At 38.1% G+C, this 24,695-nt stretch overlaps 1 protein-coding gene across 10 annotated transcripts in view; it reads right to left on the minus strand.

Moving 5' to 3' along the window:
• Positions 1–24,695, minus strand: part of LOC139963700 (retinoic acid receptor RXR-alpha-B-like) — a 104,708-nt gene that overhangs the window by 39,097 nt on the left and 40,916 nt on the right. Inside the window, exon 1 of one of the 10 annotated variants that reach the window (XM_071964772.1) lies at positions 14,978–15,124. The exons of 2 other annotated variants lie outside the window; for them this stretch is intronic. In XM_071964772.1, coding sequence (XP_071820873.1) covers positions 14,978–14,990 — 13 coding nt within the window. In that variant the 5' untranslated portion in view covers positions 14,991–15,124. Of the gene's footprint in view, positions 1–4,888; positions 5,002–5,035; positions 5,189–5,244; positions 5,676–14,977; positions 15,125–24,695 lie in introns of those variants that run through there. 7 more of the 10 variants (XM_071964766.1, XM_071964771.1, XM_071964765.1 and 4 more) reach the window with 7 other exon arrangements.

Here is a 24,695-nt window from a genome sequence, read left to right on the forward strand (position 1 = left end):
TTATGTGACTTCTAGTAGATCTGGAGGCAAATATGCTGACCTTTTAATTTGCTTGGAGGGTTCCTTCAAAATGATCTTTTTAACTGATTGGTTTTGCAGTTTAACACAGGCTGTGTACTGTTGGTTTACATTGTAGATAACTTTGACTCCTGTGTGAAGAGAGTTATAACAGTAGTTTACACTATGGTAAGCATTACCATGCATTGCTATGCTAAGCATTACACTGTGGGTATATACTGTATTAAATTCCCATGATGGTTTATGTCCATCATTATATATCCATTCACACATGTGCTAATCCAGCTATAAAGCTTCAAAGAAGTTGCAAATGCTATTGTCCTGGGTGAGCCACTGTGCACTGTGTCCTTGCAGTAAACCAGATGCAGTGTGAACCAGAGAATAACTTATCCTGTATGATTGCATAGTAACACACTATGCACAAGCCCGGGCTACTTGCTACTTGTATACAGACTTCCAACAGTTCTTGTACACAGAAACCATACTACTAGTTTATAAGAGACAAAACTCAGTCGTCAAAACATACTAAATGACTCCCTGTAAACCAGGAAAATCCACTAATACCTTATATAGTAGCTGATAAAAGAGTATACATATACTGTACTAAACGACAAATTTGTTGCTTCTTCTATCTCCCCTTCCCCCTCCCCCCCCCCCACCTCTCCCTATTAATTTCAAGAAGTGGAACTTCGTTTGAGCCTGACGAAGCTAATTTTGCCAAAATCATTTCATTAATTAGAAAGAAATTCATGATCAACGGTATCAAAACATTTATCCGCTGAAGACAGATTTCATTCATGTATTCTGTTATGCCGTGCCTCTTGATTTAAATTAAACAAGCCAATGAGACAACGCACTATAAAGTATGCATATTCAGTATCAACGAAGCTCTCCTTGCTCGAACAGCTGTACATTACCCTCCTGTGGTTAGTGGATTTTGTGTCTTACTGGGTCTGTAGATATTTATCCTAGCAAATTTATGCAAATCCAATCTTAATTAAGGAACCAACTACCCCGATCAAAAGTACACAAAACAAATTAACTTAAAATATTCCATTTTCACTCTGCCAAGGAAAAATGTATATCCAGTGAACAGTAGACTAGTTAAGTTTGCTAGGTGATATCACTGTCCTGGCATGTCATACCCCTCCAAGAAACCAATCCTCAAGGGAGCTGCTAATTGGTTTAACACAGTGTGCTCTGCACATCTGCTGATGTCACTTGAACAAAAAACAATGAGCTAACTGCATGTTAAAGTAGCACTGTTCCGTAAGCTGTAGAGCAAGCAATTAAAGCATACAGTACAGCACTGCTCAGATAGAGTGTTGGATTGGCCCTATAGCTACACACATCTTATTTGTCAATTCAAGAAGATTTGATTAATATGGATAACTTGAAGTGGCCAGACAATAATAAACATAAGGTTATATCAAGAGTCATAGCAATAGGCCATTCAGGCAGTTTCTTGACCCAGGGCCAATCAATTCCAGGGCCCCTAATTTCCAAGGGTCACCAATCCACCAGTCTAGCAAGAAAGCCAGAGTTTGTGGTCTTTACATTTATGCCTTTGTGTCAAGTGCAATTTAAAGGAATTAAAGAGTGAACTTGGGCCTCAATTCTCACTCTTCTGCCAGGGCCCCAGAAACCCTTCCTACCCCATTGGTTGTCTTAGTACATAAGTTACTTCATCCATGCTAATGGGTTTTAAGTGGAAATATGGAAAGATGAGCTGATTCTGTGGCAGAATACTAAATCCTTGAACATGGATGTCTGGGGACAACCGGTCAAGTTTAGAAAGATAATACTGTACATTGTACACTGACCTGACACAGATATATTAGTTTGTTAATGTCAAGCAGGAACAAACAAAACATACATTGTTGTTGAAGCCCTTCTGGCCTTCATTCTTATGAAAGATTGGCTGATGTGAGTAAAGAATCTATACATTACACAACAACAATGGCTTTTCAACTCCTGGAATGCTACTGCTGAGTTTCATTGTCCATAATGGTACAAAGCAACATTTCTATCAATTTGCATAGTAGGGGTAGGGTCCAGGAGCAAGTCCCTGGAAGCCAACCCAAAGTAAGTAATGTTACTAGATATAAAAAGATTGTTTCCCGATCAAAACTTATTGAGTTTATTGTATGACCTACTTTTACTAGTGTACTGTAGTTATAAAGATGAGATCGTATCACTGCCTTTAATTTATGAATGTTATACAATATATAGGGCAGATGTCCCAGTGCCTAAGTTTTGCTGTTTGACAGGGGCGGCCCCTCTTTTTGCCCACCTGCCCTTTCAACCAATTTTTACCCCCAGCCCAGTCCCCTCCCCCATCCACCCTTGTACTTCCCTACTCACCAACTCTGTAGTAGCTCCATTCTGTGACCTTGCAGCGATTTCAACAACCAACTCTTCAAAAATCTGTGTTCCTAACAGTGTGCATATCTCTCACTAAATTCCACACAGTTCACTGTACTACTGCATGTATATAGGCCTGTTCGAACTTCATTTTCAACTACACATGCGCAAATCCTAAAAAACTAATCCAACATTTATCCTGGGCAAGGCTCTTTTCAAACAATCATCTCTACGAAAATTACAGTAGGCCTATGTGAAAAGCTCTTTACGCAATGTCGATTAAAAACCTCTAACTTCAATGTCTACTTTTGACGATGACTATGTACAGTAGTTTACACACGAATGTTGCACCACAAAATTACTGAAGCACATGGTCAATTGGACTGCTAAAAATTTGCAACACAAATTACTGTGTTATGAATGCACATTTTACATTAGCAACTATCAATGCAGAGAGAACAAACGTACTGAACATCTCTGTAATGAAGTGTTGTTAAACCTTTACCTTGTGGTTGATTATTATGATATATTTATATTCATACAAATTCAATGATCTTTAGGATTGGAAGAAATTCTGGTTCTTTCAAAATAAGTTGTGGATTTTTGAAAAGAAAGAATGGAAGATGTTCATTCAAAAATGTATTTTGTTATGTTTTCCATAGGCCTACAGTAGTTGTGATTGTGTACATGGGGGTTGGTTTCTCAAAAAAAAGTTTGCATTCGCCACAGGACGCAAGGGATTTGAAGATTCTGGACACTAGCAATTTGAAGATTTTGCATCCCTGGCCACAATATTGAATCCCGAACACAGAATCCTGCGTTTGCAACAATGCTTTAACTCCCAAGTAAGCATATTAAGGGCAGATATGGATTAAATATGTACATCTTCCCAGCTCTCCACAAATTTTGATGTAATCATCCATTAGATTATTGAATTTGTTTTCAGGGAATTTGTTGTTTGTTTGTGGTTTTGCAATCCCTGGAGTCCTTCCTAGCACCCCAGGTGGTACGAAGAACCCAGGTTGAGAACCACTGCTCTAGTTTTTAGCACATGAAGGAACAATTGGAGCCTCAGTAAATGAGATTTACATACACTGAGGAACTTGAGGAAGCCTTACCTGCAATTCATTAATGGAAGGACCAGCATTCAATTTAAATTTATTTTCTCCCATAACAAACAAGTAATACAAATGTTTAGTATAAAATATCACAATTAGTTAGTGACCATTAGAGAAACTGCAAGAAAAAAGGAGCAAAACAAATGTTTGATCCATGTTCTGCATATCACATCATTCACATCGTTGAATGCCCTAATAATTGTGAAGTTGTATTCTACCTCTTAGTTATTTTGAAATCTAACAGACTTTTCACTCTTTGTGGTAAACAAGCTGTGTCTTTGTCTTGACTTGTTGATAAACATATATGCTCATTATATGTAAAACAGCTCATTTCTGTGGAAAGGATATACCTAATTCTACTCAATTTGTAAGGTACCAGTCATAACCAGTAACCTTGTAAGGTGGTCAATCTGGTTTATAGAACTAGGCCTACTCCCCTTACAGTATATCACTTTCTAATGGACCAGTATATATTTGATTAAACCAAGATTCTGAAACTGCCTAAGTGGGATCCGATTAATGTATGATTTAACACTACAAATGTACCCTCTTATGTTCACCTTCACCTCAAAAAGGAATATAGGCTAGCCTAGCGTAAATGTAATTCTACCAAATCAACCAAGCCTTAGCCTAGGTAGATATTGTTTTCTTAATTTAGCAAAGCACTCTCGCATACTTTATTTTATGTCTAGAAGATTGTATGTTATCACTTCCTATAAAGAATAAGCCTACTACTATAGTCAGTATTGCCAAGTTTGGAACACTGGGAAGTTCAGACACCCCTAACTGAAATACACGATTTCATCATGACAGCCTATAGCAACAGCCAATTTCATGAAAAACTACGAAGCTACAGATACTTTCTGTCCAAATTGACCTGTGTACAAGTAAGTACTTACATATTTGTCAATAAAATGATAGAGATCTATGAAGTCTGTTAAAATCACTGGAAGAGCAACTGCGCCACCAATTTTATCACCAGTGGTGGGCCGGGTGTCCGAACTTAGCAATACTCTAGCAAAGAAATACCAGTTCCACAATCACGAAGAATCTTCTTGGAATACAATGTGAAAACAGTTTGCAGGAAAGAAAGTTTGGCCGTGTATCGTAATATAACACACTTCTCCCACCATATCAAGTATATTTTCAGGTGAATTATACCAGAAGATATAGTTTTTGGGGTGTTTTAAGGCTTAGCCTAGGTGTCCGAACTTCAAAGTGTCCATGCTACTATCCAATTGTTAGGCCTTACCATACTTTAATATTCATTATTACCCAAGTTACTGTTGTTACTGATATTGATAAAGTGAGACTGAGCCTAATGTTAGGCAAAGCCTAGTCTACATTAATTAATTGTCATGGATGACATTACTTTGCCTGACACTTACCTAAGTTAGAGTTTGGCTAAAGCTAACGCCCATTGTGCTGGCTAAGATTTTGATTTAAACAAGCAAACGTGAGTGTCTCTTAATGTGTAAATGTATTCGCCTAACTGCTATATATTTTGACATAGGCCTAACCAAATTTTCACTTACACATAACACGTTAGGCTACAATGAGTCCGGCCTAGCTTTTACCCCGAGTACGAGACGACATAGACAATCAACTCAGTCTGGGTTGGTTTACCTCAAATGACCTCCAATAGGCTAATGCACTATTCGAGCCCAAACTCGGCACTGACCAAAGACTTTAGAGGCACCGCTCTTTGGTGCAAAATCGGTCTAATACATACAATAATACTAACCCAAATCAGACATACTCGTGATGAGAATATTTGAGAAATCAATCGTTAGGCAATGCTCGCGACTTCGACCACGTAACTTTCCGGAATAGTCCGTTTTATTCAGGGAAATATTTATCCACGACGCTAGTTAAGCGCATTACGTTAGCACAACATGCCGGTATAGTACAATATTTGTAACGTTAGCCTGTGTTATTCTAGACCCTTTGATTTTGAGTTCAATGGAAACATTCACTGTAGTTACGATTACGGCTTAGGCTGACTTTCGATCACAAATTCCCATGTGCTTTCACAAATGTCTAGGGTGATTTCCGGTAGTAAAGTAGAAGCAAACCAGTGTCTTGAAAGTAGCATATACATTGCTATATCTTGGGCCGACGTTTTTCTTTGTTGGCCAAGCCCTATTTCGATGATAGCCTCATTAACATGACTTTAACACAACAAACTCCCCTAATAATAAGTCGACATCAGTGAACCTGTTTTTACCCAGAGGCCTTTGCGCGACTAGATAGGGTCATTGTCTGATAGTCACGACACAATTTTTGCACAGGGTTCACTGTGTGAAGCTGGTACGGTAAAAATGTGGTCATGTCATTCAGCTGCACAGAGCAGCAGGATAAAAGCGAGCTACAACAGCTCGATCCGTTGTCTGCATGAAGTAAGTTTGGTGTATTGAGCGACATTGGCCTGGATCACAGAAAGGTAGTTTATGCAGTTCCAGGCGCATTTATACGTCCTTATAGCATATTATGAGTCTTCCGCTCTCGATTAGAGACCGGACTGAGCCAAGCATCAGGCGGGATCTATAGTACCTATAAAAGGAGCGTCGTTCTTTGTTCCCCTTCCCGGCCCCTTGCTTTTCGCGCGTGTGCTTCCACTCAAATACCAACTTGTATATAAGCGACACGAGAGCATCAGTATGCGTTTACTCCTGATGGAAACTAGTTCTATCGACTGTCCCCAGCCCACTGAACCCGTAATTACGAGGGCCGGGACACTACTGTTTTAGCGTTATTATGTCAGAAATAAATTATGATTTGTTTTAGATTTACTAAGTCAGTTTCCATCCACTAAACTATACCTACAGGCCTAGGCGTAGGAGCCCAATTTGATTGGGGGGGGGGGGGGCTGTAACGACTTACCCGAAAAATATAACCACAATTTTTTCGCGCGCCTTGCCTGCGTTCAAAATCTTAATGTGCATATTATATAGGCATGCATCAGTTATTACACCAATAACGCACAATCAAATTACCCTTCCATATTGTTTAGAATTATTGGGGAAGTTTTTACAATAATAATGGTAATACTAATATAAGTTAAACAATTGAAAAACACATTGCATTTTTTTTTTCTGGAAGGTGCCCGAAAATTTATCAGCATATTGCCCGAATTTTCACAACAAATTTTGAGTGGGGATGCAGCCCCCCCCCCTTAGCCCCTGCCTCCTACGCCTATGCCTACAGGCTATAGCTTTGATATAGGCCGCCCCGAAATTACGAGTGAGTTTCTTAATAGTATCTTAATAACCTAGACACTTCTAAAGTGGCACTGATAATATAGTTAAGTGCTTACATCATTGAAGAAATTTGCATTCAATATTACATCAAGTCTTACAGATAGGCCTATAGGCTATTGAATCTTTGTATTCGAAAAAACGTATTCCCACCGACACGGTAGTCAGCTAAAGTTATCCCGATTTACAAAAATGGGTCCCCCTATCCTGCTACTTATACCGCAAACCCGTCAACTCTCCCGGTTTTACCGGGAGACTCCCGGTTTTTACCCGAATCTCCCGGCCTCCCGGTTTCATATTCTTTTCTCCCGTTTTTTAATGTTTCATCACTTGCAACATTTCTGAAAATAGCCAGCAATAAGTCCTATGCTTAATAATTCCCCTCAGTAGCCTAACGCTGAACAGGAACGGCTATTCAGTGTAGTTCGCAAGAACAAGACAGACAGTCAGTCAAGTCTCAAGCTTGATAGGACTCTATCTAGCATACTAGCCATGCAGTCACAGTACCCAGAGTCCACTGTTCCCTGTTTCAAATGGAAGCCTACTAAAGAAACCCTGTAGAAAGCGAAGCGAGCTGCTGTAAACTCAAACAAGAAACACTGATTGGATGATTCTCTCACTGTATTGCATAAGTAGACTATGCTCATTTAGGAGTATTCAGTATTCATATCATTTCAGTTGAAAATTACCAACCTCCCTATTTTCCCCTTGTTCTCCCTATTTTTTGGCCCTGAAAAATGTTATTCTCCCTATTTTGGGGTCAAACAGGTTGACAGGTCTGATACCGACCAATTGCAGTGGCCTACTTCCGGTGGTGTCAAATATATTAGAGTAACATATTCACAAACAAACATAAACAATTATGAATTTGTTAATATATAATATAATGTGATAATTTTGGCTTAGAAGTAAGAAAGCGACATAATCCAGGGGTTTAGAGCGTAACATACATGTGAGACAGCCTTGCATAATTTAACAGGCTGTTGGATGAAAAATATTGATGAAGGACATTTAGTAGGCTCTGTTATGCTAGACCTAAGAATACTGCCTTCGACCTTGTAGATCAGGGTTTCTTATCAGCAAAAAAATAAAATCTACCAATGCTTTGATACATCAAGTAAATTGTTGCAAACATATCTGTATAATAAAACACAAAGTGTATTATTAAACGGGGCAAAAATCAACCCCTATACGTGTGAATTAAAAGTGGTGTACCACAAGGTTCAATGCCTGCGCCACTTAACATTAATGATCTCGATTGATGTCTTGAACATTTCTGCACATATGTATGCAGACGATATAACATTTCATGTTAATGATAAGAGTTTTGATAGGCTGTATATTAAATTAAATGAAGATGGCCAGACATTCTTACAACTGGTGTCAGCTTAACAAAATGGTCATTAACACTGAGAAAACTAAATACATGTTAATATGCTCCTGACAGTGGGTAGGATCCGGGGGGCACGTGCCCTACCCACTTTTTTTCCAAAATAGCAAATGTGCCCTACTGGCAAATAAAATGTACCCCTTTGATGAAGAACTGTCCTTTGGATATCTTAAGCCTTTGTTAATTTTAATATTTAATTTTAATTATTTATTTTTAGTCTGTACATGCAATTTTTAAAATGGCATCCCATATCTTTTGTAGCACGGTTAACAATTAACAATCTCAATCAATAGTATTGATAGCATACGAACACATATACATTTGAGTGATATGGCCGGTGTGTATAGCATAACGAGTGGTGGGCCCCTCTGGTGTTGTCCCCCCCCCCCGCCCACTTTTTGGAAGCTTCCCACCCCCAGGTTCCAGACAAAGATAAACTACCCTATATCGCAGTAATCTACATATGAAGCGATAAATAACGAGGTGCTGAAGGAAATGCTGTCAGAAAAGCTTATATGTGTGAGAATTAATGCAAACTTGACTTGGATGCTGCCATGCTACGCATGCAACCAGGGACACGGGGAACACTGACCGATGCATTAATTGATAAGCTCCAAAAATGTGTTGCTCTGACCACTTAGGTCAAGTGACCTCTTTGAACGACTCATTTGATGGCATATTTTAAGGTAACGTCTTTATAATATGAAAATACTTGTTTTAGTGTATACATCCCTCCACGCGGACTTCCCCCACCTTACATGAAAGAAAAGTTTCATTAAACGCATGAGATACATAACCACTGATTACTGTTACATGATATAGGCCCTACATATAGCCATGTTAAACATATATATATCCATGGATTGCGGTTACATGATATAGGGCCTATATATATATCCATGGATAATGGTTACATGTTATACATATATATCCATAGATAACCATTACATGACTGATATAGGGCCTGCATATATATCCATGGATTACGGTTACATGGGCCTGCATATATATACATGGATTACGGTTACATGATATAGGGCCTGCATATATATATATCCATGGATTACGCTTACATGATATAGGGCCTACATATATATATATATCCATGGATTACGGTTACATGATATAGGGTCTAGATATATATCCATGGATTACGATCACATGGGCCTGCATATATATCCATGGATTACGGTTACGTGATATAGGGCCTGCATATATATCCATGGATTACGCTTACATGATATAGGGCCTACGTATATATCAATGGATTACGGTTACGTGATATAGGGCCTGCATATAGGCTATATCCATGGATTATGGTTACATGATATAGGGCCTGCATTTATATCCGTGGATTACGGTTACATGATATAGGGCCTGCATATATATCCATGGATTACGGTTACATGATATAGGGCCTACACATATATCCATGGATTATGGTTGCATGATATAGGGCCTGCATATATATCCATGGATTACGGTTACATGATACAGGGCCTACATATTTATCCATGGATTACGATTAATTCTTTCTGATTGGTGGAAAAACTGAACAGTTTCCTACATTGCAGCGAAACAATGGAATGCACTATACTAAATGTAGTAATAAATGCAAACAACTTGAGTAGTTTTAAAAGACAAGTACAAAGTGGACGAATCCCCTGATGGTTCGCTGTTTCGTGATTCCCTCACTGATATCAACTTCAAATGAGCAGAATTTCGGAAGATATAGACGAAATAACAGTCAGTAGAAGTCAAAATTTCATTTAAGGGTTCCATTCTTCCAGCTTTCTGAAGCTTCACTGGAGCAAATGGACAATGAAATCACATTGTTTGGTTATACGACAAACAGACTGGTAATGATATGTTCGTCACACCTTAGGATATGTACACTACAGTGTGTTCACCTGGGTCTTCCACTCAAGTATTACATAATGCATTGTTAGAAAAAGACCGTTTAAATTCCAATAAAGTTGTTCAATACTGGCTTTTCGTGTAAGTGCAACAATCATAAAAACTAGAAACAATAAACAACAATTCCGTGTTTTTTTCTATACTAATCAAAGATAGAGCTATGTCACGTGATCGCCTTCAAAACAGCAGCTATATATAGGGCTAGCCATATAGGCTGTTAGCAGCAGACGACACTAATACCATTAACTCCTTGAGACATATGTTTGATTGGATTGGCAATTATAGCTACTAATATCATTCTTTCAAAAAATTACAGATAAAGCCGCAAACACTTCTGGCGATCTTTTACCGTAGCCAAAAAGCTGTGCGTGACGATGTAACCATTTGAGGGCGATTTACGGAAATTTCATGAATCGACCCACTGGTGGTGTGTGCATTACACACAGATATTTCTCAATCGTTAAATGGTCAGCAGTTGTACGAGTACTTACGTCAGTACAACTCGTGTGACGTCATTTCTCTTCTACTTCTGTGGTTGTACTATATGACATGATAACGTCATAACGTTGGGCATAATGTCCTTGTAAGGAACATTCGATACATTTAGCCCAATTTTCGGGGTGAACTTCTTAAAAATCTGAATGAAAATGATGAGTATAGCCTACCTACACTCAATATAGGCTACATTGCATTTTGTTTCATTTTACATTTTTGCATTGAATTATGAAGCATTACTCTTACGTTATTCTTGATATGATGACAGTGCGGGTGAGATATATCCGAAATTAATTCAAGTTATTTGCAATTCGGGATTAAATCGTAAAGCGGCTTTCCATAGGGTAGGATAGGATAGGATAGGATAAGATAGAATAGGATAGGATAGTATAGGAACTCGAAACGCAGGCTTGATAGAGTGTATCTTTAGCACACGTATACATCCTCAATAACTCTCAAGGCGCTAATGCAGTCTGGTGCTAGCATTCAGAGAGTAAGGAATCGATAAACTAACGCAGGGCGACAAGCAGTTCTGAATTATCCAAATGATGCGATTACCTGGGGACCCCAAGGTCAGGCACAACAAGGTCAAGTGACCCCAATGTCGAGGGACCTCAAGGTTAAGGGGATCCTCTATGAACTCTTCAAAGCAACAGAAAGCAACTTTCTAAGTTTGTTTGTGACTGCACAACGTACTCAACGAGGAGATGCTGCATGTGTAGATTGTGCGTAAAATTGGCTAGATGTAGCAATGCCGTAACGATTACGGTAAGTGGCAGTATTCACTCGGATGAGTGGAATGTCATCAACGAATCAATGCAGTGGAAGAGAACGACTGCGCAGAACATAACCGACACAGTTTATGTCTCACTGGCTTAATCCTCATGACGTCATGATATGCTTCCTGCAGGTATACTGACGATCTATTCATTTCCAGACAGAGAAATGAGTTTGAACATTATTGATGATATTCTTTACACCAATGAACTTGATCGATATTCCAAGCAGCTGATGACGTCATTACATGCACAGATACTGAACAGATAGTATACAGCTGCTTTGTTTATGAATATGCAATAGATGGATATACATTAAACATGTACCGATGTTAACCTACTTTGCATATAAGAATGTGGGCTGAAGCTGATCATATCATCAGTTGAAGTCATTATCAAATACTATCAGAACATTTGTTGTATGCCGAAGAAAAACTCATAAGCCGGAAGAATTTTTAATTGAATCTGTTACAGGAGATGGAACACGTGTATCGGTAACACAAGCAGTCATTGAAGGTGAGCGTATGTAGAAATTAATAACTTCCCAATCTGCATGCAATTAAGAGAGGCCCAAACTAGAATGCTGATTCATTTACCTATTTGATTACCACATGCATACAAATTATTTACTTGTATGAATATATTCATATAGTACCAAAAAACATATGTATGGGCCCACATATAGTACCATAAAGCCTATGTATACATATAGTACCACAAAACCTGTGTATATATATAGTACCATACAGCATATGTATACATATAGTACCATAAGCATATGTATACATATAGTACCATAAGCATATGTATACATATAGTACCATAAGCATATGTATACATATAGTACCACAAAGTAAATGTTTACATATATTACCATAAAGCGTATACATAGTGTCATAAAGCCTATGTATACATATAGTACCATAAAGCCTATGTATATATCGTATCATAAAGCATATGTATACATATAGTACCATAAAAGCCTATGTATGCATATATTACCATAAAGCGTATACATATAGTACCATAAAGCCTATATATATGCCTACATATAGTACCATAAAGCCTATGTATACATATAGTACCATAAAGCCTACGTATACAAATAGTACCATACAGCAAATGTATACATATAGTACCATACAGCATATGTATACATATAGTACCATACAGCATATGTATACATATAGTACCATAAGCATATGTATACATATAGTACCACAAAGCATATGTATACATATATTACCATAAAGCGTATACATATAGTACCATAAAGCCTATGTATATATCGTATCATAAAGCATATGTATACATATAGTACCATAAAAGCCTATGTATGCATATATTACCATAAAGCGTATACATATAGTACCATAAAGCCTATATATATGCCTACATATAGTACCATAAAGCCTATGTATACATATAGTACCATAAAGCCTACGTATACAAATAGTACCATACAGCAAATGTATACATATAGTACCATACAGCATATGTATACATATAGTACCATAAGCATATGTATACATATAGTACCACAAAGCATATGTATACATATATTACCATAAAGCGTATACATATAGTACCATAAAAGCCTATGTATACATATATTACCGTAAAGTGTATACATATAGTACCATTAAGCATATGTATACATATAGTACCATAAAGCATATGTATACAAATAGTACCATACAGCAAATGTATACATATAGTACCATACAGCATATGTATACATATAGTACCATACAGCATATGTATACATATAGTACCATAAGCATATGTATACATATAGTACCACAAAGCATATGTATACATATATTACCATAAAGCGTATACATATAGTACCATAAAAGCCTATGTATACATATATTACCGTAAAGTGTATACATATAGTACCATTAAGCATATGTATACATATAGTACCATAAAGCATATGTATACAAATAGTACCATACAGCAAATGTATACATATAGTACCATACAGCATATGTATACATATAGTACCATACAGCATATGTATACATATAGTACCATAAGCATATGTATACATATAGTACCACAAAGCATATGTATACATATATTACCATAAAGCGTATACATATAGTACCATAAAAGCCTATGTATACATATATTACCGTAAAGTGTATACATATAGTACCATTAAGCATATGTATACATATAGTACCATAAAGCATATGTATACAAATAGTACCATTAAGCATATGTATACATATAGTACCATAAAGCATATGTATACAAATAGTACCATACAGCAAATGTATACATATAGTACCATACAGCATATGTATACATATAGTACCATACAGCATATGTATACATATAGTACCATAAAGCCTATGTATACATATAATACTGTAAAAGCCTTTGTATACATATAGTACCATAAAGCATAGTACCACCAAGTCTATGTATACATATGGTACCACCGAGCCTATGTATACATATAGTACAACAAAGCCTATGTATACATGTAGTACCAGTAAGTCTGTAATTCTTCCTGTTAAGTGCGTTTTATTGATATTCTTGTTATATTTGTTAACCTTCATGGTTATAACCAGAGGCTGACTCACTTGTGTGTAAATAAACCCGTGTAAGACTGATTATACATTATAGTCGACATCACCAGTACGTACTGCTCAAATATGCTATAGGAACTCAAATAATGGTCATTTCAACAGAACATTTACAGAACATTTACAGAACATCTACTGGTGCACTCCCAACGCAGTTTATCCAATCGACACCACCCCAACCCCTCGTTAATGCATTGAAGTAATAAAATCCACCTCTGGAAAATTAAAAAAATTCTAGTAATAATAGACGAATATTTGGAGTTTATAATTGGCGGCTGTGGATATGTGATATGTTGTAGACCCGTAACAAAACAGACGAACCATCGCTATACCAGCTTTCCGGGTTTTATTTCGGTATCACATTTACAAATATATTTATGTTCCTATTTTAAAAAAACTCCCCCTTTAAACCTTACTAGCTCGTCACTGAAAGTGGCTGGACGACTAAGTTTAAAGGTTAACTGGAATATAGAAATATTACAAATAAAATATATCTACAAAAAGAAAATGTTTCCTCAGCTAATCATTGATAATGATGCCTAAGCTAATCCTTTCTGTCTTTTTCATTCAATGGTTTTATGGGTACATCGTTTAATAATACCTTTCCCTCATGTAAGTAAGTGCGCGTGAATTGTAAATGTCTGTTCGTGTGTGTGCGTGTGTATGTGTTATCAAGTTATGAAACTTGAATGAACCAATGGGACACAGACCAGCCGGGTTTCACATACTAAAATGTATGGTGTTGCCACCAAGGTATATAGGGGTCGGTACAGCACATAGTTTGCGATTCGTGGTACAGACCCTCGTTAACCAATAATTCCGTCGCTTTTTCACACCTTATAGGCAATAAGGGGAGATTATGTAAACTAATATACGTAAAGGGCATACGAAAGTTATCAAAATAGCTCAAAGATGATAGACAGATGTCAAATTGATCCTCAAAATAAGCAGAAAATTTGTTATCATGAGGTATTTTAAATTTTCCGTAATGCAGGTTTATAATTTTAATTTTATACGCCATGCAATTAACTAATAGGCTCACCAAACCGGAACATTTTGGGTATCTTCTTGTCCTCTCTGTTCAGTGTAACATGTATTGGTTGAGACGTAACGGTGTGTATATCTGTTCTGCTGGATAGATGGACGCATATGTTAACATGGGGATACACACCCCTGAAACCATATTATATGGTACCGTATTTATATAATACAACTCGTCAACTTTTTTGAAAACCTGCTATCCGCGGCTCAAAGCGTTCTTACTTCTCGCTAGAAATGAAGGGGGGAAATGGGTAATGACCTTTTTTTCGCAAGTTACCGGTAACAGGCCTATACTGTGTACGTATATATACTTTAGACTCGTTGACTTTAGGGAGACAACAGTAACTGTAGGTCAATGGGAAACCAAGGCGGAAATTAACGACAAGTTCGAGGGAAGCGTACCCAAACTGACAATGTAAGGCGCTTCCTCTTTGAATTATTTTACGTTCTTGTATTCACTACGGAAGCAGAAGGGCCTCCTGTACTTTTGCTTTAATCTTAGATGAACTTTGCAGTATTTTGTTGTGAGGTCGCCATGGAAACCACGGACGGTTAACTGACTTTATAATGAAAGGCCATCTGTGATAGTTTTATGGTTATCCTGTCATGTACAGAAATCCTTTAGCGATTCTAGACATTGTAAAGTTTGTTGTGTTAACTACGACTCTTCCACGGCTTTTTTTTTCTGTGTACGGTAAGTTATACTGCTGCTGTTCTTTGGGGTATTGCTTACTCCCTCTGTAACGGCCCACTTCAACAGAGGAAAGGCAACAACCAAACGAGGAGTTGTGCACGGAATCATAAGTCTGCTGTTTGGGTTGCACAGGTGTAAACCAAACTCCCCTAAAGCTATAACGCCTCTAGAATTATCAGCACGATTCTCAAGAACTCCATGGGACCACGCGCGCACTGTTCACGCGTAACTGACTTGAGGACAGCTGGATAGAAGCTGGATGGGAAGTGAGGGAGGTTGGGGCTGTGGAGGGGCTGTTTGTCATATTATCGAGTGAGTTCCAAAGGACGCTGGTATGCAAAGGAAAACCTTCAACTTTCTTGACTGCAACTTGAACATAGAATCATGTGGACGTGTCTTGCTCTCACGCATTGAGTTACGATAGACTATCACAGACTATCACAGACTAGTATATATCATGAGACGGCACAGTGTTGGAAACTGTGTCTGAAGGGACAGTTAGCCAATGCTAAAAGGTCAATACCAAAAGGTCAATGCCAAAGGGCCGTAGCAATGTCCTTGTGTCCGAGATTAATTACATAGAATGGGTTACAGTTATAATGTTTTTCATATTTTGACATTAGACGGTACACTCTCCCCATACATCATAATTCTGTGTAATGTAAGATTTGCCTTTACTTTAACATATGTATTATTTGCATAGTAGCAGGTTGCTATGCGGTACCAGGCAGATGTTAACTTTGTTAAGGGACATGCAATGCATCACATGAAGTACAGAGCATAAAGTTGGTCAATATGTCTCAAGTGGACAAATTAAAGAGTGCCGGAGAAAGAAAAGATATGAATGGAACCAGATCACTTGATCACATGTCTCCCGCATCAACATTGAATCGGTGTATACATAACTTACATCATTACACAAACTGCTATAGAATGTAAACATCCTTGGATGTGGGAGAATCCATACACAGTGCACGCAGTGACATAAATAGAGGGCGCTATGGCGGTATGTTAGTTTGAGCCGCATATTACTACCACAGGATAACGTTAGACAATTTACATACAGAATTCTACTTGTATAAATGTGTACTCATATGAAATATTTATACAAAAACTCTCGATCTGTTGGGGAAATAAAGTATATCACGCAATTTATAAAAGCTAGATGACGGGCACGTGACAAGCAATAGGAACGTTGAGGACAGTTAAGAACTGAATGACCGAACTGACCACTTTTACCGTAGACTTATTGATTACAAAATTGATGGGAAAGGAGTGAGGAAAGATAAATATATTGGTTTGATATTAAAAATTCTCACCTGGCAATACTTCCAGGTATTCAGAGGGGTTAAGGGTAAACTTGGGTGGAGGGGGAGGGGTGTGGATAATAAATTGTTTTCGAACATTCAAAGCTCGGAAACAAAAAGCTGGGTTTCATTTAGTAACAAGTGAACTTTTAAATTACTCTATGACAAAGAAACACATGTGATATGTAATGCTTTCATCTTTTTCCCCTATAAAAGAGCATTGGAATATTCTCCTTCAAGAACAGTGGTGGTTATGGTTTCCGTCAATATTTGTTTTGTAAGAGCGACCTCACATTGGACCAGCCACACGTCAAGTGGGGTACATGTTACACTGTGGTTTGTAACTCGTCATTGCTGTGTGACCCCCCTGCTCTGGTGAAACCATATTTTACAACGGCCCGCTGAAATATGTCTAATGTTATCACTTTTCATTTCATAACACTTATTATTTTGTTGGTGGAATGTGATAACATCAAAGTCAAGTCAACATGAAGTTATGTAGCCTATCACATGGTTGCACCGCAGTACTCAAATTATATTCACTAAAATAATTAATAGATTTAGGCTATGCTCATAATGAAAAGAAACATTTGTCAAACTCAACGTTAAACGTCATAACGTATATATTTAGTACGGGTTAGACGCTGATTACATATAAACACTGCACAGCTTGAGATACACAGGTGGTGGATGCTATCTAAACGTACCAAACGATAGTACATCATCACAGTTTAACAGTAAGATCATATAACGTACAAATAACGTACAAAAGACGTAATTCCAATGAGAGATAGAGAGAAATCACTCTTGGACAATCGTTCTCCACAATTATCACTCTTTCTTGGGAAGGTAATGTCAGCCTCCTCTGACAAAATGAATTGCAGCAAATTTAGCTCTAATGGGGTGAAAGAGTGAAACCTCAGTCTAAGGAGTGCTTAAATGCATGTTTTAAAGAGTGTTTAAATGTTACACACTTGCTTATACATTGCAGTACAAATCGCCAACATGGGAAAATGGAGGCTCAAAAATAGGTACTATTTATGTATGTATATGATTATTTATCTTTAGCTTTTTGAATCTATTTATAAACTAATTATTAAAATATGCCTGCACAAAAGAGCCGATTCATCATTTTAACAGGAACCGTATGCCTTCCCTCAGGGATTCTAGGAACGGACACAAAGAACTGAAGCAGGTTCTTCAGCCAACATGTTTTCCATAAACTTTATTAGGAATTAAAATCTGTTTCCAGCTCTCGATTTCGACAGAAAACTACCAAAAAAAAAACATTTCATGGAAACGTGAATTATAATCTATTAATTTGAAAGTTTCGATTGAATTGAAGTAGAAAATTACTGCAATATACTTGCCAAGGGTCGACCTAGTTTTTTTTAATAGGAATAAGTTTCATAAAAAATTACCTATACCTACCTACCTTCCTCCCTTCCTACCCCCCCCCCACACACTCCTTATCACCCTACTCCTATACCCCCACTCATTATCACCCTACTCCAATTCCTTCCTACCCCCCCCACACTCATTATTACCCTACTCCACTTTGTCAAATTGCCTAACAATTATAGAGGGTAATATCACTTCTAATTAATATATTCAATATTCAATCTTCTAAATGATATCGTTCATTGCTGAGAGGAGAAAAGTATACACATGTCAAAAATTCACAAATAATAGTAGAAAATACTTGAAAATATTAACAAGAGATACAAAAAATATAGTAACAACTTAACAAGAATTCAAAAACATTTTATTGTTAATTGCAAACTAGAGGAAATCTCTTTGTTTTTTCAAATATAGAGTATTTAGTGATTCCCATTTTTTGTAGAATCTGCTAAAATCATTCTTTGGTTTCAACGAAATTGGATTATGGGATCATAATATAGTATTTACTTCCCAACTGGGTTGACCTACTTACTATAACATTCACAACAGCCAAGTCATCAACTGATTAGCCGAAACTTTCAGTTTCAGTAAAAGCCTTAATACTTGGAAACTCGGCCACATGTTTCAGACAGATCTTTCCGCTTCGGTTTCCGGATAATAATAATCAACAACATTAAATTATGTCTACATTTTCTTGAAAGACTTGTTAGAAAAACCTTTCAACTGCCCCATCAAAGAAGAACGAATTCGAAAATAGCCATTGGCACTAATCCAACATGTCGCGTTATGTTTATTCTTTATCAATCGACAAGCTTTTCCCGAATTTTAAATACTTGGTCCCTTAAACGCCTTTACCGCGCCACGTGGTTCTTTCATGGGGCGCCGCAAGGGACATATAATTCCACTGTTTAAAGAAGGACCAGGAATTTCGTCTATAAAGTGGGAAACGCTTTTGTTGAATCACACTTTGAAATAATCGGCCGGAGTTGAGAAAATAATTGTAAATACAATTTTTACGAGTGACAAATGTGATTAGAAAATGAACACCTGCTGTTCAAAACATCTCTTGATAAACTGAGAAGAAACTTGGTGAAGTAGAGGCTCGCTGGAAATAGTTTGGGACACTTTCTAGCAATCTTTACCCAAATTGGGGGGAGTGGGGAAGATGGGGGGGGCGGTGCAATGCCAGTGACATTTAAATATAGCTTCGTTTATTTTGAATTTATATTCGAATTAGTATTTATAAGGAATCAATAATACTTAAGAGTTGTTGTTGTTTTCTAACTTTTCAAAGGTGTTCTAAGCGATAAGTTCTTAGCGATGGATCAAGAGTAGGGTTCCCGGAAAATGCTCGACATAATTCTACCTGCCGTATAGTCGAGGCTGCCCCCCCCCCCCTCCTTCGGCTAAAAAACACTTTGTTTAGGTGCTCAGAGTGTTGCACAGAACCGGGCTAAACGTGGAATGAGCCTCCCTACAATAACTTTAACTTGTGCTACGGCTGTTATATTTTCCTCCCCTTTCTACATATACGCTTAGAGACCCGGCGCGATCACAGGAGGAAAGATTCACACACAGAAGCAATCACAGGAACGAATCGCTCAGAGCGAGATGAATAGTATAAGGATCGACCCAGAGCGTTGAGCAAAGACAGATTGGCCGATACGCCTTAACAAAGGCTAGGCTACACGGGAACGTATAATTATGTTCTTCGAATTGTGGCCAGGTTACTTTTGTTGTGATAACACGTTACATGGACAATCAATAAGACTGACATACAATGTTAACATATTACCAAAATAAAGTTAATCACAAGAAACAGACGGATATCCATACATACATATATATATATATATGTATGGATATATATATATATATATATATATATACATGGATATATATATATATATATATATATATATATATATGGATATATATGGATATATATGGATATATATATGGATATATATATGGATATATATATGGATATATATGGATATATATATATATATATATATATATATATATATATATATATATATATATATATATATATATATATATGGATATATATATCAGACCGGAAGGCAACAGTATCAAAATATGGCAGTAGCTTCTTATTTTACGTCCCTACCCCTGTCCACCCTCCCCTCCCCATGCCACCCAGTCGCCTCAAATATTGAGACCTATGCTGTTATTATGTTTTGTTGTATTTCTATTTAAAGGAACAGAGTTGCATTTTACCCTGTTTGCAAGGACCGTTTTGTTTTTCTCTACCGCGGTGGCGCCAGAGTTGTCCGTTGGGACACATTGCCCCTGCATGAGTCTTTCCCCCCAGGCTACAGATAAACTCGTTTCCAGACTGAAACAAGTCTGTCTTACGAATTAATAATGAAAGCAACTGTTTCTGGTTTAATTATAAACAAACCGCAGAAAAATACATGTTTTGTTTCTTCATTAAAAAGGTATCAGTGATAAGGTCACTCTTGTCGCGAGAGAAAGACGCTGAAAGAATCTTTGCTTTAGAGGTCAAATGTCAATTATCATTTCAATCTTTACGATCTTCAGACGCCCACACCCAATGGCCGCCAATTGGGCCGTTATTGAGAATTAAACTTATTAGCGTCCGTCCATTACCATAATTAAATCAGAGAGCTCCGAGGACTATGACCACAATCATGTTACTGTGCACCGCGCTGAAATCTGTTGATATTTCTAGCTATTTGATGGAGGTGCGGAGGGGGTGAGGGGTGAGTTTGGGTGAATACACTGTGACGTGATGCACCATTCAACTATAGGATCTGTACAACCTGTTAGTTACCACGGTCGTCGTCTCTCGGCCGAGAGCATGCCGCTGTTCTTTAGGTAATCACCCCTCCCTCCATATTTAATACTCTCAGATCCTTGATGAAGGTGTTAACAATGGAGAGCCACGCAGTGTACGTTTAACCAGTGCAATACTTTCCTCTATAGTAAACCTGTACGAACAAAGTAACTTTGACTAAAGGGACTAGATGTTGTTGTTTTTTAATACAGGAATGTTACCATGTGTCACATATTGTAATAGAGTAGATCTGTGTTATCGTGTCACGTGACTGCGTACAGGGCGCTCGTTATCCAACACGTTCAACATAGTAAAGTACTATATGTCAGACAACTAACCCCTGCATATACGATATCAACATTAAACACCTAAATTGTATCAGAACTTACAAGGCTCGTGACTTAAGCAGCCCAACACTATAGCGACCCGATGAAGAGTCTTAACAGAAATGCCTATGGGATGGAGACGGCCGGGGGTTGGGGGAGGTGGGGGGGTCTGGAACACCCGTGAGAAAACACCGAAAGATAACCGAAAAAGTGGTGGACGTTGGTGGGCACATGAAGGAAGTTAGAGCACACGTATTGCACACAGGGCTATATACATCCGCAACGTGTTAAATATTCTATCAAACGACGATGATAATTTAGCCGCAGTCATGCGATGTTCCTTGAACGCACCCCTCCCATCTAAATCGGTGTTATGCCAAACGCCTTTTACACAGATGCCCATAAAATCGTGACCTTTTGGACACGAGAACTACCTTATGGGATAAACCTTGACCGTGTGTCTTTTCGTCCAAAGGTGTTGAGTAGGTTACTGAAACAGCGTAAACAAAACAATAAGGAGATTACGACTGCTGTTTACGAACTCGTAACTCTGACAAACGGTCATAAATAATCGCCTTGGTTAAAACAACTGGTTTCCGATTCTAACACACCGTGTCCATAGGATAATGTACTTCTCGGCACGATTCTTTTAAAGGGTAACAAATTATGTCGAAAACAGGCTTGAATTGTTAAGAAACTTGGGTCGTAAAGACGCTTGAAGGAAAATTCTGTTTGTAAAAGCATAGAAAGTTCTTGTTTACAAAACAAACGCGTTAAATTGTCTTCACTGGTCGGTGTGAAACAGATCCTGATAATCTATTTACTGGCAAAGATACGGATTCTTGTCAAGTTTTGTTGTGGGTCGGGTGGTAAAAGAGTAAAAGTGTATGTGAATTGTGATATACATCAGTGGCGTATAAGGTACTTTTGAGTGGGGGGGGGGGGGGCTGAAGACTGATGGCCGGCCTGGGGGAAGGGTCTAAGGGGAGGGGGTGACCCCCTTTGGAATTTTTTGCCATTTCCAGGTGGCCTCAGATGCAATTTGGTGCAATATAGCACACTTCAACACCCACTCCATTTTGTAAACTTAATTTTGTATTTTCACCAATGCAATTTGGTGCTCCAAATGAGATTTTTTCTCATTTGGAAATGAAAAAGGGGTTTTCTGACTTGCGGAGCGGGGGGGGGGGGGTGGGGGCGGAATGATACTTCCGCCCCTCCACATTTTTCACTGGGGTGAGCTGGCGCCCCCAGCCCCCCGGTTCCTACGCCCTTGATATACATGCATGATGAGTAACATCATTGTGTCAAAGTCTTTGTGCTGACTTCTTGCCTAAACCAAATGGAATCTATGGGGTTGGTGATGGGGTGTGTATGTGTGGGTATGTGCATGGGTGCGTGTGTATGCGTTTGCGTGTTTGTTTGACAGAAGACTTGAGGGTTGTAAACATTATAGCTCCAAAAGCAACGCACTGATGAACTAATATGAACACGTACCATACCATTTTGTTTCGTGTAGAGGTCAAAGGTTAGTTAATGTCAACGGAGGTGAAAATATGAAAACTTTGTAAACATTTTTTCAAAAGCAAACCTTTGGGACGAACAACATACTTGATATTCAGATCCACTTTGGGTCCAAGAGTACTGCATCGGTTAAGGTCAGTCATCAGAGGTAAATATCCGACAACCTTACAAACACGGGGCCCGTTAAATCGAAATGTCAAACTTAGATACACGTCAAATTTGGTGTGAAGTTCCTCATTAATTTAAATTAAACTTTACTGTTAAAAATGCCTAAAACTCGTGGGCAGTCTGTTAGAGTTAGTTGTTTTCATTTCAATTCGTACCTCTTAGAGATTGTTCCTCATGCGCTCTCAGATCACGTAACACCACAGTCACCGAAACAATTTCCATACGGAACCATTTCAACGGTCCATACTGCCCCCCCCCCCCCCCCCCCGCTTGTTCGTATTGTCAACTCTTATAGAATGTAACAAACACAATTAATGAATTCATGGCACTAAAGCTGTTTTTGAAATTTTGTGTTTACTTTCATTGACCAGATTTGTGTTGATGTATGTATGTATGTATATAGTTCCTTTCATTCATTGAATGTTCATATATACCGTTAACTCACGTTATTACATGGTAACTTTAAAAAAAAAAACACCTTTACACATACGTTGTATTAAACCGACACGGTATTAAGCAGATTAAGCGAGTACAACATCATGGTATGATAACGGATAAGAGTATAAGGCCCTCGGTAAGGAGTACGGGTGTGTGTAATCACGCAATTAGCTATAGTACCCCAACTATATTTCCTGAATGCCCTTCGGAGTACTAATATGCGAGTAAATATTAATGAGGGCGAGCCCGAATACAACCATCTATAGGCTTGAACACAAGTACGTGTACTACGGACTCAATACAAATCATGTAACAAGCCGTGTTGCAATTCGTACTGACTATAATTGTATCAAGTACTCCATTATTACATAGCAATGCTCTGTAACTGACTTGATTAAAAACACTGTGAACGTTTCAACTATTAGTGACAACTGTGTTAGAGTTTCTAACAGATGTTCTGATTGGGGGGAACGATGGAGGTGGTGGTGGGAGGGGGTGGTATGGGTTGGGGTTTGGGGGTTAGGGGGTTGGGGGAGGGTAGTCACGACTAATGATATTCAATATCACAATGTATGAGTTGGTTTCGGTGATGTACCCATTAAGGCCCGTGCAGTTCTCATTGACCGGACGTATCGTAGGTTTTGTTGCTATGATACCATTGGCCGATATGTTCAACACTGCTGGTGACGGGGCCGTTTATATAACCATGGAACTGCTATTTGATGTAATAAAGTCGTACGACCAACTGTCATACGTGTCAATCTGTACACAACTTAGATATTATTTAATCAATATCATTCTACGCCAAGCTATATTGATAACGTGACCGTTGGCAATTGAAGTTATTTTTGCCCAAGGCTATGCGCACGGCACCCTTCACGGGATTGCTGTCAATTTAATACATACATCGTGCTTGCGGTGACCACTAAGAGCCTCGTTTCAGACGAATTCAATAAGCTGAAAATTATATTCTCACCAGCTTTATCCACAGAAAGCAGGTTTTTTTCTTAAAAGTTTGCCTTGTTCTCTTTTCTCCC

This window comes from Apostichopus japonicus, chromosome 22, assembly GCF_037975245.1.
Source record: "Apostichopus japonicus isolate 1M-3 chromosome 22, ASM3797524v1, whole genome shotgun sequence".
Classification (NCBI taxonomy): domain Eukaryota; kingdom Metazoa; phylum Echinodermata; class Holothuroidea; order Aspidochirotida; family Stichopodidae; genus Apostichopus; species Apostichopus japonicus.